General features: G+C 33.1%; 1 protein-coding gene across 1 annotated transcript in view; it reads left to right on the plus strand.

Moving 5' to 3' along the window:
* Window positions 1–15,498, plus strand: part of LOC149422951 (opsin, ultraviolet-sensitive-like) — a 117,591-nt gene extending 102,093 nt beyond the window's left edge. Inside the window, exon 3 of the mRNA XM_089633028.1 lies at window positions 14,414–15,498. Within this exon, the coding sequence (XP_089489154.1) occupies window positions 14,414–15,498 (1,085 nt within the window). The remainder of the gene's footprint in view (window positions 1–14,413) is intronic.
* Window positions 15,499–15,868: the final 370 nt, after the last annotated feature.

A 15,868-nucleotide genomic window follows, 5' to 3' on the forward strand; every position in this document is an offset into this window, starting at 1 on the left:
CTATAGGCGTGGCCTTTATCACCATATCGCAAGCCATACAATCCAACATAGACACGTCACACCTGACAGATGATGTTTTATAAGTGTGGGTGTGGCGATGATGACATGCCATGATCTTTTAACCAGGTGATATTTGAAAATGATGCGACCCCCTCTCAGGTCATATCAATTTAGGAAGCTGCCGTGGTCACGCGGCTATCAGGTGACAATACAAAGAAATGATATTACCGGCAGCTCCTCAATTGATCTTCTGCATAACGTAATGTGATTCCTTATCATATAATTTGTATAGGCCACGCCCAAAAAAGCTTTGATGGGCATAGCGTGGTCTGTAACAAACATAAGTTTATAAAATAAATTAAAATATAAACACAATAATATATTGAAAGAACAATATTGATATATATGTAATTTTTTTACAAAAGTGTGTGTATTAACGCCGAAGGTATGTGAATTATTTTTTTTATTTGTTTTTTTCTGTTTAATTTGTAGAGAACTCCATTTAATATTTTTTTTCTAATTTAAATAAAAATCAAATTTAATAAAATAATTATTAACTTCTGCAAGTATTTAGTATGTGATCATAATTCATAATTATATAATAAACGTGTAGGGTGACTATGTGTTAATATGGGACTTGATATTATTAAACGCTATTAATTTAAGAACGACAAAGAAGAAAAAAAAATTGTCAATCCTCGGCTAACATGAACATTTTGACAATATTTTTAAAAATAAACAATTAATTAGACGACTTAATATATTCTGGAAAGCTATTAAATATTAGACACAATTGGCCAAAAAAAGATTTAATATTAATTACCACGTTTTGTTTGCCACACCAAATTGTACAGACCACAGACAATTCTTGTAGTACGTATTCGCTGTGTTCTTTAATATTAAAAAAAAAAACCTTATCTACTCGTTGATCTAGATGTAGAACCTTACCTGGTAAAATAAAATTCAGCATGCTGGTGCAGCGTAGTTATGTTACGTAAAAGAAGGGGGGTTTGTAAAACATAAAGAAAGATTTACGCATTTAAGATTTATATTGAATAAAATTGCACCCTTAACTCCTATTTCATCTTTATTCCGGTATACAGTTTAATTTCGTCAGCACATAACAAAAAATTAACAAATTTTATGAAGGCCCTATGACATTAATAAACATAGACAATAACAGAGGTAATAAATTAGACCCTTGAGGGACCCCAGAATTTGTTAGGTAAGGTTTAGAAGCGACCTGTCCATAAACTACGTATTGCTTTCTAATATACAAATAATTATGAAAGAACAAAAACTCTCGGTGGGATAAACCAAAATTTTCAAGTTTTTTTTAGTAAAATTATGTTAAGTAATTAATTAATAATTAAGAACTACTTTGTCAAAAGCTTTCGCAAAAGCACTATACGAAACGTCAACTTGTTCGTTGTTGTCCAAAATATTTGAGACGTGGCCGTGAATACCATTAAGTTAGTTGTTGTAGATCTGTACTCTCTAAACCCATACTGCTGTTTTATGAGAAAGGTTCATCCTTACGATAAATAAGTTTATGAATGAGAGATTCAAATAATTTGGCAGGTGCCGAATTGAAGAATCGCAACAGGTTTGTAGTTGGATACATACAATTTATCGCCACTTTTACTTAAGGGCGTAAACCTTTGAGATTTTCCATCGGTCAGGGAAATATCCAGAGTTAAGAGAAATATTAAAGATATGTAAGAAAGGTAACATTATGACTCGGCACATCTTTTCAGAATAATAATATTTATAACATCTGCTCCAACGGATTTTTGGTAAGTTTTTTAATTGCGGCAAGGAAATCAATTTTTATTTACACTTAAATTGTTAACATTTTGGGCCAATGATGTGTAACCACCAGTAGCGTATTAGTCAAATTCAGCACTTTGTTCTCCATAAGCTGACTTAAAGTATTCCGCAAATGCTTCTGGAATATCGGTGAAGTTTAGTTGGCGACAGCACTGACTTATTAAGATCCTCTCTTAAACCTCTCCCGTCGTCGCCCTTCTATTTTCTCTACGACGCATAATATCTTCGTGCGGGAAACAACTGTATAACTAACTAACTATCTACCCATCACGCCGTTTCCCCTCAGGGGTAAACAGAGAGGACGGACCGCCAAACAACTTGGTTTTGGCACACACTTCTTGGCACATTCACATTCATACATCGTCTCATACATACTCTTCTATTATTTTGACTCTTGACATGGTCCGACTCAATTATCTGATTCACTTGATCGTAACATGTCTTCCTCGGGCGTCCTTGACTTCTGCTACCATTCCCATTTGCGTAATATATTCTCCTTACACCCCCTCTTTTCCTTACAACCTTCGTTACTCTTGTCCCTTTCTTAATCTTAGTCACCACGCTTACATCAGCTTTGCACTCCACACTCCACATTTCTCATACGATCATACATGGTTTTACCACACATACGCCTCAGGGATCTCATTTCTACAGCATTTAGTCTACTTTTATCCTTTTTTATGCCAGTTTCATGCCTCACTTCCATACATCAGGTAAGGTACCAGAACTACATTGTGGACTGCTAGTTTCGCTCTGTATTATTTATAATATTCAAAAAAGCAAGTAATTTTTGTATATTTATAAATGAAATGTTATTCTTTGGCTGTTACTACTATTTTCCGAATAATACAAAAATTACACTTTCTCACATACACGGGGGCATTTTGGTACTTTTTTCATTAGTCCATTTACTTAGAGGTAGCACACGATCTTACACGACGCTTGAAATTTTAGTACCAAAACTACGAAATCGATACAATTGTCGTACTTTTTGCTTGAAACTGTGAGATTTTTACTTCGCGTCTGTATATACCTACTGTAACGTAATTGCTATATTCAGTGTTTTTCACATCCCTAATACCTGTGCTGGCCGTAAAGTGTAAATAACAGAGGCAGCCAAAAAATAATACAAACACCATAAAAACACATGAATGCATAAATATATGATAAGATTGCTTGTGGAGAAGCAACAAAATCAATCATATGGAAATTACACTGAAAACAATCATAAAAGGTAATACTTAAAAAACATAGAATGACTAACAGTGACCAAATGTTCAACATGTTTGACTTACTAGATATACGCCAAATATACATATAAACACTACTAAAGAACATTTTTACCAAAAAACTAAATTTCAACAAACACTAATAGACAAGTTAGACGAGCATTCATACAAAACATAAAAAAAACTCCCTCAAAAAGCACAAGCTTTGGACAAAGACACCACAAATACCAGGCAATAAAAGCATTTAACAATCTTATACTCGACACAAAAAAAAGAATCACAAACAAAATTAAGAAATGGATTAAAGAACCAAAAAGGATTTATTACAAAATTTAAATTTTGAAAAGAATTAAAAAATTTCCTACACACACAACCGGACTAATAATTATATACACGTTGCTTAGTTTTTATAAGTGCCTTAATTATTTTAATTTCATTGCTTTGTTTTATTTTATTCCTTTTGTTATATTTTATTTTAAACTTAAAAACTTTATTACTTATATATTGTATGTATGAAATTCAGTTAAATAACTAAAAAAAACGTTTTTTATTCTCTTTATCACTATCATAAGCATCATCATCGTCACTACCACCATCACGATCATCATCATCATCATCATCATCATCATCATCATCACCATCCTGAGAACTTGAATAATTTCTACTTTTCAGCTGTAATTAGGAGTACCACCGCTTCTTTGGGGAGTATGGTCGGCTTTTTTTTGTAGGTTCATTTTGCTCGATCTGATGACAACAACAACAAATTGAAAACATCTGCTTTTAAATTTTCACGGCTACGTTTTCGGGAATGATACACCCTGATTTTTTTAAATTCTAGTTTCGTGCTTCTTGTGCCTATTGTGTCAATTAACTTATCGGCAGTAATGCAGTTTTTATCTCTTATGGCCAGTGGATCAAAAACTTTATTTTTGTTTTATGATTAGACATTTGATATAAACAGTTTTAGAAAAGGAGAACACCGAGTTTTCTCTTTAGGTTTGAAAGTTTTCCACCATACAGGGTACCTTACCTTTATTTTTCAAAATAAATTTCTTGTCTTACAGATTTTGTAACTAATTCGATATCATATTGTCTGCTTCCGATATGATAAAATAAATCATACTTTTAATTATTCCCACCAATCACTTTAAAATTATTAATTACTTTAAAAGGGGCAAAATGGAAGAAAAATTAGATTAAAAATTAAAATTCATTCGTATATTGAAATAACTATTGGTCCTAAAAACTTTCGAATAGAAGCCCGGAGGTGCCAGGAGCTAACTAAATCTCTTAATGTTTCTGAAACTTTTTAAAGTCAAGACTTCATTTTTTTTATTTAATTGATGTAAACTTTTACTAATCTAAAAAACTGATAATATTAAAAATATAACGTGAAAAAATAAGATAAATACCTGATCATGGTGGTTCCATAATCACTTGTGGGGGTTTGTATTAAGTATATCAGGCACACGCAACGGGCGTATTGTCTCCACAAGTGATCGGCCTTACGGTTGGAACAGGTAGAAGAGTTGGATTTATCGTCTCTATCTGCTAATATTATTGGGCTACAACTAAAAGAGTACTTCGTAACAAACGAAGCGACATTGTAAGATCGATTTATAATTTTTGGTATGAAACTGTTATATTTTCCCGCAGTGTGCGTCGCGGGGGTCATTTGGATGTTTGTAGTATCACCCGCCGGCCATACTGTTTGTTTAAGGGTTGAGGGTTATGGATATATTATTTTGTAATTCTTCGAATAAAAAATTATTAAATGCGTGACCAAATGTCATATCCGCAAAATTATAACTGCACTCGATACGCGAGAATGGTTTCCCTTGATAATATTTAAACAGTTTTATGATATATCACATATTCCTGTGGTGATCACAAAACAGTTGTGTTTATGATGTACATCTATAAACTAATAACAATGCCCACGGAACCTTCCAGAAACCACCAGTACTTCCAAATGAAACAAACATCATTCACAAGGTAAAGGGCTTTTTCCTCCTTTTCCCCACGCCTAATTTACATAAACAAACACGATCGTTTTATTCTTTCTTTCTCGTTAAAATTACAATCCATTACAAGTACCAATCTTCAGTACACAACAAGTTGCAAATATGGTTTGAAACAAGAATTAAACTCCACTAAGAACACGCAAACGGTTTCCTTCGAAATGCGTCAGCAGATGTATCCGCAACTGGAATTTTAATACATCCTTTGGAAAACAATACTGCTTTTAACTTAAAATTGAATCTTTTTGCGAGTCCACAGCTTTGATTAAAACTACACCAGCACAAGAAAATGGTTTCCACCGATTTTTGCAGCACATAGTCGGCAACTAGAAAATTATAACTGCACTTTAAAAACGATAATGGTTTCCTTCTTAAATGCGTCTGCAGATAAATCCACAGCTGTAATTTTATCTGTAAGTGAGTCTCCCCGGTTTAATTAGCATTACATTTATATTTTTTCATCACACATTTAATTTCTTATTAGTGAAATGGTAAGAAGTTAAATAAAATTAAAAAGGGATTGTAGAAAGGTTCATTGTCGTCAGAGAGGTTGGAATATAACCTAGCGATTTACAGAACTTCCTAATCCGTAAATCTGTGTTCAGTTGTTGCTGTGGAGATGTTGATTAAAACTCTCGAATTTACTGACGATAATGAAATAATTAAAAATCTCACGGGCCGCAGGTTCCCCACCCCTGGTTTATAGTGATAGAGATCCGTTTAGATGGAAACGAGGGAATATTCAAGCTCGCGCGGTTTTGTCTCGTTACAAAATATGTTTTTGTCCCTATTCTGGTGATAAATCGAAATATAGACTACGACAACAATAACAACACTTTATTCCAGCGACGCAATAATAATGTTTTTGACATAACTAGAAAGATATTAAATTTCGTAATATCAACGTTGGCAATAAATAAATATAAAGGTAGTAGTATTTCTTTATATTATTAGTTCCCGGAAATCATTTTCAACGGGAGAAAAATATGATGTAGATAAAGATTTTTCAGAATAGAAAACAAGGATAAATGTTTACGAAACTTAATTATTAATAAATATTCTTAAACTCTTATTTTATTTCGAATTTTTTCAAACATAGAAATTAAACCTTCTAATTTAAGTTGGTGCATGGACAAGTAAGTCATATGAAATATTCCTGCGTGATACGTACCATTATTTAGTTTTTTGTTATAATTTGATTTTTATCTGAAAATCTGTTATTTGATTTTATTTGTATTGTTTATATGTTTATTAGTTGTAGCTGTAAAAAAAATCTGTTGGTTTTCCTAAATAAATAAATTATTCAAGTTAAATAAACTCATAATTTTCAAAATGTTATTTTTATTGGAACTACTTTTCATATGAGACAAAAGATAAAGTAGGCAGGTACCAAAATGTTATTTTTATTCGAACTACTTTTCATATCAGACAAAAGATAAAGTAGGTAGGTACCAAAATTATTTCATGAATTAAAAATTCTTTATTCGAAATGCGCTTTTGTTTAATTCAAATGCTTAGTACGTTACTGAGAAAATGCGCGTGGTTTCAAATAACTAGGTCCAGTCGTCCAGTGGACATACTTTAGCTGCCCGTTCATATACTTATTCTTTGACTGGCTATCTTTTTCATAGGCGGTTATACATTTTTTATTCGGTTAGTAAGAATATAACGTGTTTTGTATTTTTCATAATTACATTGGATAAATTTCGTATTTTTTCTAATTTACTAACATAAGACCGGTAAACTTCTTTTTTTTAAGTCGTGATTGATCCTGGGGCAATTTTTCGTTTTAAATACTTTCAGCTTCAAAAATCCTACAATTATAATAACCCGTGATTTTTCACTAGTTTTATCTGCTAGTAATTATATAGTTATGAAAATATTAGTTTTGCAAAGCTGGTTATAATTATAAAGCAAACTTGTTTGATACATAGATTTTAACAAAATATTACATTATTTTCAGTTAAAGAGAAATATTTTTTTTGCACAATGTACGTAGCTATGACATCTAAATAATTTTCAGTAATTTTTCGCATCACTCGCCGTTCTCACACTTATTTCAACATTATTATTAGCTAAAATATGGTTTCATCGACTTTTATATATTTCATTTTAGTTCCAACCCTTAATTTATCAATTCATGAGAATTATTTTTTTGTCAAAAAATTGTCGGTTTGTTTGTAAAGATAAAAATTCAAGACCATTTGAATCAGTTTTTTTATCCTGCAAAGTATATCATTCAATCAAAGAAGTGGAAATAAAAAATACGAACTCGAGGAAATGCCTGTTTTCGTGTTTACGTTGGTTGGGAAAGCGACTGTTTGCATGGGCAATTTATCATCGTAAGTATATATAATATAAGAATGTCAGTGCTCAGATAAAGTGTTGCAGACCGGTGGCGCCTCGAGGTCCTTACCAGTGGCGGCTTGTAATCACAGAAATGTGCGCTAAAAATATTGCCAATCTATACCTACCTATTGTAATGATCAGTACTGTAAACTAAACGTTACTAATGTGGTTTAACAGTTATTTAAGTAACAGGCAATTGGCCGTTAAAATTGATGGCTTTATTTCATATAAATTTTCTGCTACCAGCGGTGTCCCCCAAGGGTAACATTACGGACCAATTTTATTTTTGATATTTGTAAACGATGTGCTCACTATATTCAAAGATGTCGACGTTTCAACGTTTGCGGACGACATGAAAATATAAAAGCCATAAGAAATATGAATGACTGTCAAACATTGTCAAATAACTTATTTAAAGTATTTTTTGGGGGCCAAGAGAACTATCTACAACTAAATAAAAAACAAATGTCTAATTATGAAATTTCATAGAGTAAAATATCCAATCATTTATCATTACTCTATCGATGATGTAGTCCTAACCGCTGTAACCGAGGTGAATGATTTAGGTGTAAACTTTAACCAAAAACTGAATTTTATAAACCATATTGAAATTACATTAAATAAATCTTTGAAAATTTGGGTTTTGTTAAAGAATTTGCAGCCAATTTAAATATATCAAAACCTATAAAAAATGTATATGTCATTGGTTAAGAGTCAAATTGAGTACAACTCGACAGTGTGGGCACTTAGTTACGCTAGTCATTCACTCACGATGGAAAGAATTAAAAAAAATTCTTAAGATTTATTAATTTCACAATGGGTGTATCAAGGAAAGGCGTCAACTATGATTATCTACTACGTCAACTCAATTTATTAAAATTATCTGAACGTAGAATAGTTAATGACCTAAAATGCTTAAATTCAATAATTGACATCCATGAACTATTATACTTGATTTCTTTACATATACCTCGCAAACCAACATCAAGGCATTATCTACCGTTAGATTGTGATAACTCCAACACAGAATCTCAATTCTATACCCCCAGTGACTATAAAGATGTTGTTGATATATTCAACACATCATTCACCAAATATAAACAAGCTATTAACCAATTTATTTCAGAAAGAAGAATATAAAATAAAATATAATTTAACTATAGAAAATAAGTAGCTCAGTTTATCTATCCAAACTTTTGTAATTTTCCTTTATATTTTTCATCTTGCATGGTGGAGTGTCTTGTTTCCACTTTATTTAGTTTTGACATTGTTTTTCTTTAAGAGGTTGTTTTTTATTATGTCTTCTATTTTTTTTAAATTTTGTTTTTTGATTTTACTTTGATTTTATTTTCGTTTTGATTTTGTTGTGTTCTTTGTAAAAAAAATAAGAAAATTACATGTAAAAGCCCAGCCGAGCGTGAATTGATAAATAAATAAAGTGGCGCCATCTCACCGAAGATTTTAAGAGGCATTAATTTTCGGAGAAATTTCAATACTTTGGTCGATCTCCAAGCTCTGTTCGTATAGATAATTGATGTTCCCGGGTGACGTTTCTCGATGAGCGATATGGAATTATCTCGCACCACGTGACTTATGACACGTGATACAAAGAATGAAAATTAGAGCCGGTTGAATTTAACTTCATACTTTTATTGGTAATTATTTTTAGATTAACTAAAAATATTTTTTTTTTTCTTTGATAATTATTTTTAGATTAACTAAAATTTGGGAGTGCGTTGCTCCAATGCTCCTTAGAGCTAGCCGCCACTCGTAGAAAATATACATATCATGTGGCAGTTTGCCATTGCAAATCAAATCCATTAAAATCCATTATAAAATTGCAAGACTGCAGGTATTATTTGAATTCGTAAAATTGCATGAAGTCGACGGAAATAAATATAAAGATTCACAGATACGAACCTATTAAACTATTAAGATAGCCAGCAATGATAAATCTTATATCGAAACATCCGTTATAATATACCGAGTCATAACTCCAGTGAAGAGTACTTAAATTATCAACCATTTGGGAGGCTGGTTTCGGTACCACCGCCCCGGAAACCATTTATTGCATAACCAACACCTCTGCCATAGATCACTCCAAGTGGTTCACTACTTTGTTGATTTCGCAGTGCGTGTTGCGTGGCGTGCTAGATCGGGAGAGGCTGGTTTGGGAAGACCCTTTGATCCTACCCACCCCTCATACCCTTTTCCTTCCCAGAACTTCCTGACCTTATTTTATTTTAAAAAAATACCCTCCACACAGCATCCCTAAAGATGACTATGTTGAGTGTTGTGTTGTCTGATTAAATATTTAATTTAGTTTTCATATTTATCATTTAAAATTAACTTCACTTTTCTTATCTTGATGTGTAGAATCTTTTACATCAAATTCGCGTCTGTGTGTCACCTTTCCTGTCATCTTTTCTATGTATTGTCTGTCTATGTGTATTTATGTCAAAAGGGCCTGAAGGAAATTATTTTCCACAGGGCCTCCTGTAAAAAATCAATAAAAGCATAAATTCGATAATTTAAAATATTACAATATTTTAAATTTATATTAATTTTATACATAAGAGCACACATTGATATGATTTAACTTACGTCTATAATTTAAAAGTGAATGAAGCATAGTGATATCTAGTAATAAACCCCGAATTAAACATTTAAAAAATGTGATATTAGATGTAGATTGAAAGTGAAAATGAGAGGTATGCCTTCAATGGCATAATAATCTGAATAATTCAAAATTACAATTATAATTCTGATTAATTACATGCCCAATACTTTTTTTAAATTATGTTTATTCAGTTGTTTTTTTTTAACAATATTGTATTTTACACAGCTTCATTATAATTCCTCAGTTCGGGAGATTCCAGTGGGAATCCAGTGAGACTCCAAAAAATATGAAGGTAGAAAGACTTTTGTTTTATTTTAGAAATAGATTACTCTTTTTAATGGCTTCAGGTAATTGGTTAAACATTTCAGGATGCCTCTTTGTTCTATCTCCTTAAAAATTTTGTGATTTACGAAATTAAAACTTTTTTTATAATGGCTTTCACATAATGGATTTATTTTTAAGTTGATATCAACTTTAGGAAACCTACTGTTTTTGAATCCCTGCTAAAACTTTCAAAAACACGTATATCTTCCTATTTGTTTATTTTATCACCGTTATTTGAATAAAAACGAAGCGTATATAAATATCAGACACACGTATTGGTTTTACATTACTTACTCTTATTAGTTTTACAGAGAACGCGTCATTATTATGTGATTTCAAAAGCTTTCTAAAATATCAAATTATGTCTTGAAAACTCAAAAGAGCACATGTTTTGGTTTTCTTTAAATTGTGTAATTTATGAAAAATTGTATGGTGCTCATTTTAGAAAAATGATTTCCTAGAATTAAATCATACAGTGTTGGTTTATTTAACTGGGCAGATGTTTTATTTTATTAGTTTATTTTTTTAAATGATGAATTAATTTTTAAGAAACGAAGTTTTTTATGCATAGCACAAAGGATAACGTATCATTTTTAAGCAATAATTATGCTACAAAAATAATGTTGAAATTATAATATGATATTATTTATATCACTGAACAGAAAATACTCACGGTTTTTTGGAGGAATTATATACACATTCCCAGTTTTTCTCGTTATTTGATGTCGTCACAAATTGGCATTAAATATTATTTTTAATTTTTTGTCATTTGCCACATTAAAAGAGCATATTTCAGGGCATACTTTCGGGAATTGAATATTAATTAATATTGACAATTTGACGGTCGCCGTCCCAACTAATAGTCGCTCGTTTACCGCCAATTCTCGGCCCGTATCAGTATTTTGTCAAATGTTGATAACCGTTATTCGTAACGAGTAACGAATCAAAAGCTGACGGTAATTAAAGTCCTCGGCGATCTTGGTTTTGATTACGATAGTGATGATCTCAAATGTGGGGATTCAAACGACTAGGCCTTAATATTATTCATATGTACTTGTCACTTTAACACACTATTTAAAAAATAAAGTTTTACCGTCACAAGTAACGATGCTGTTGGGGACGGAAAAGCCTCGTCGCACCGCGGAATGCAATAGGAATGGAAACTTCGGATATGCCGACTTACCTTTTTTTCTATTCTTCCACGGTTTCTCTCCTTTGCGCTGGTTCATACACAATAAACTAATTTTCACCTTGATGCACGAGCTCACGATGGCTTTTCAAGTTTAGACACGGTCGAAAAAGGGGGCTCCGTAATCAGACACTGATTATGTGTTGACAGGACGATTTTTTCAACCGAACTAAAGTTACACTAAGTCGGCATAGGAGAGGTAGGAATTGGGTCGGTGGGCAACAATAATATTCATAAAGGAGATCAAAAGGAAAGGTGTAGGTAATACGATGCTAGGTACCAACAGATGCCTTTATCAGAGCTGTCTAAAGTTATAATAAAGAAATAAATAAACAGTGGTTTACGCAAAATATCTTTATAAATTTACTTACTCTCAAAAGTAATTAAAAATACATACGTTAAACTTTATTCAGCTCAAATGCAAAGTTACCAATTTGCACATCCGACTTTGTATCTTGTGACACTCTTTTAATACTTTTTTAACCCTTCAGCACGGCACTTTTTTTTCGTACATACCTAGACCATATTTTGTGCTTGACAATACCGTACACAATTATTTTAATTTTTTGGTTTATAATTGTGTAATTTTTGCTATTAATTTATATTTTTATAATTTAATTTTTACTGTTTTTAGGCATCAAAAGGCTTGTTTTATTAACAAGGAAAAAAAACTGTTACAAGACAATTGTTTTGTATATATATATATATATATATTTACTTTACAGTGTAACACGCATAAGTATAAAGAACATTAAAAAATGGTTCCCAGTCAGCAAAACAGCCGAAACGGTTATTATATTTACGCTAGAACAAAGATTGAAAACCAAGCAGAAAAAAGATATGTATAAACATCTTCACAAGCGGTAATCAAAATATGGGGCGATTTGTTTCACAAAATCAAGAGTTTTTTTTTTCTTCGTGTTCGTCAGGAAGAACTCTGGCATTGGAAGGGTTAACTTTTGACGGAGAAGATGTCATGTTTTATACTCAGTTATTTGAGAAATTAATAATTTACAAGTAAAAATTAGGCTGTGATTTATTATTTAGAACAAGAATGTATAATATTGTAACAGAAAATAGATCGAAATGATATATTTGCATACACAAAGTAAAGCTAAATATCAACGGAGGGATTTATATGAAATTCAAGACATCCCCCTGGCTATGTATTATTATCAAGGATAGCGTAGGATTATTATTTGTAACATTCTGGATAAGCTTTGATGTTCTCGACGGGAAATTATAAGTTAAAATATTAGACTCTGCTTGTTTTCTTTCCATTATGCTTATTCTTACAATCGCATTACAAACTTTCGCTATCTATTATGTATTTATTTATTATTATTTAACTACCCATAAGGCTTTTATAACATAACACATGTAGAAAATTTACAAAACGTCATACATAAATATCATATAAGTATAATAAATACTCGTCATCGCGATAGTGGGGAGTTATATGAATAGGTAGTGCTATGGTTGTCACAGTGGAAAAGATCTTTATATGTATTGGCAGTTCGCTGAAATCGCGCTAGTGGGGAGTTATATGAATAGTTAGTGCTATGGTTGTTACAGTGGAAAAGATCTGTATATGTATTGGCAGTTCGCTGAAATCGCGCTAGTGGGGAGTTATATGAATAGTTAGTGCTATGGTTGTCACAGTGGAAAAGATCTTTATATGTATTGGCAGTTCGCTGAAATCTTGCTAGTGGGGAGTTATATGAATTGTTAGTGCTATGGTTGCCACAGTGGAAAAGATCTGTCCTATGTATTGGCAGTTCGCTGAAATCGCGCTAGTGGGGAGTTATATGAATAGTTAGTGCTATGGTTGTTACAGTGGAAAAGATCTGTATATGTATTGGCAGTTCGCTGAAATCGGGCTAGTGGGGAGTTATATGAATAGTTAGTGCTATGGTTGTCACAGTGGAAAAGATCTTTATATGTATTGGCAGTTCGCTGAAATCTTGCTAGTGGGGAGTTATATGAATTGTTAGTGCTATGGTTGCCACAGTGGAAAAGATCTGTCCTATGTATTGGCAGTTCGCTGAAATCGCGCTAGTGGGGAGTTATGTGAATAGTTCGTTCAATGGTTGTCACAGTGGAAAAGATGGTGAAGTCGAGTTTATTTAACAGGGACACGAATATTAATAACACTATGTTTTAGTGATATGTTCCGATGATACAGTTCGAGATATTTCAAATAAAATTGTCCATAAAACAGAAAAAACCTTTTTTCGAGGTTTCAGATCCAAGAAGTCACGTAAAAACTAAGCCTTAGAAAACACGTGTTCTCATGCAAATAACATCAACGGTTTACGGATACTGGGCACGAGTTCGTTTTTTATTACTCACACATTTGCCTGAAAGAAGGCTGTTCACTGAAGAACTACTGTATACTTAAAAATACCGTTTTTTGTATGTTTCTCTCTTAGCACTCACTGTGATTAATGTACGTATTTTTGTACTTTTACTTTCCTAATTAAAATTTAGCAATTCGGTTCAGCGAGCTTTCCTTCATACAATTTGTCGTTGACACAATTCTGTTAGTTATTTATGGCTCTCAAGAAAATATGAAAGTTTTATGAAAAAGGACTTTAGCCTAACCACGCAGCGGCAGAACGAATAAACTAGAATTTGAATTCACAAAGTGAAGTGAAGAAAGAAATTTTATTTTATTTAAATGCTAACAATAATATATTCACTTACGAATGTTATGTACACATTATAAGGTAAGTTGTGCAACATGTGTAGGAAATAGGGACGTGACGAAAATGTCTAATAGGTAACAGACGGTCACGTAGTATATGAAATTTTCTGAACACATTGTCTGATTTATATTTTGTTTTTCCAGCTTGCACTATATACGGGTTCGTCGGTGGTCTGTCAGGCACGGTGTCGATCGGCACGCTGGCCGCCATCGCCTTCGACCGCTACAGCGTGGTTGTGTACCCTCTGGAGCCGCTGCGGTCCATCTCCGGTCTGCGAGCCAAACTCTCCGTGGTGCTGGTCTGGATATACGGCACCTTCTTCGCTATCATCCCCGCCCTCGATATCGGTCTGGGCCGCTACGTTCCTGAAGGCTACCTCACCAGCTGCAGCTTCGACTACCTCTCCGAAGACCGAAACGCTAAGATATTCATCTTCGCCTTCTTTTGCGCTGCCTGGATCCTGCCTTTCGTCATCATATTCTTCTGCTACGCCAAAATATTACAAGTCGTAATAGCTACCCGAAACGTGGGCAGGAAGGTAACTGGAAGCATATCTTCCAGGCATTGTAAAGAACAAGAAAAGATGAAAACAGAACTCAAACTAGCCGGAATTGTTATTTGTGTTATTGCTCTATTTTTCGCGGCTTGGACCCCATACTCTATCGTATCATTAATGGGCATTTCGGGATACAAGGATAAAATTAATCCAATCATTTCGATGATCCCTGCCATGTGCGCCAAGCTCGCTAGTTGTGTAGATCCGTTTGTTTATGTTGTGACTCATCCTAAATTCCGTCAAGAGTGTGAAAATTTGCTTTTATCTAAAAAGGAGCAGCATCGAAGGAATACTATCCGTCAAGGTTGGTCCGTGGATCAACAATATCACAGAAATACAATCAGAGATCCTGAAATCACCAGCGAAGATGGTGTAGAGGTCGTAGAGATGAGTAAGGTACCTAGTGGCAGGGATCAAGTTAGCTCGGAGTCCATCAAGCGAGGGAAAGGTCACAGTGTGACCCCTCTACAGGAAAGCATCAGAACTATTTCCAGCCATACCATAACGAAAGGTATCGACATTGACCAACTCCCCAAAACCATCGAGGGTAATGAAGATCTACAGCCACCTACCTGGTTTGTAAAGCCAGACTTTGTACAGAGACCAAACAGCATCAAACGAGTTGTACAAAAGCTCCAGAGAATGAAGTCAACAGACTCGATGACCACCTGAAACGTAAAACCCATTGAAAAATCATGGATTTAAAATCTCGTTATTTGATACTTAGATATCTGAAAAACATATCCGATGAATACCTAAATTCATTTTGACTCAATAGTTACAATACAAGAGTGTGTCTCGAGGTTATAATTTTTATTTCGGTTATTAGTTACGCCTACACACCTTACTACGATTTCCTAAGAAATAATTTATCATGGAAAGAAACTTAGGTTTTGTGAAGAACTTTTTTATTATTGGATAGTGGTTGTGTTTCATTCAATTCACAAATTTGTAAAGTTGTGTCATTGTCTCGTAGGCAGATTTATTTTTCGAGAATGTTTTTGTACATCTGTTCTTGATTAATTTATAACCTACAAATATG

Source organism: Hesperophylax consimilis, chromosome 6, assembly GCF_061612785.1.
Source record: "Hesperophylax consimilis isolate HC1 chromosome 6, BYU_Hcon_1.0, whole genome shotgun sequence".
NCBI classification, from domain to species: Eukaryota; Metazoa; Arthropoda; class Insecta; order Trichoptera; family Limnephilidae; genus Hesperophylax; species Hesperophylax consimilis.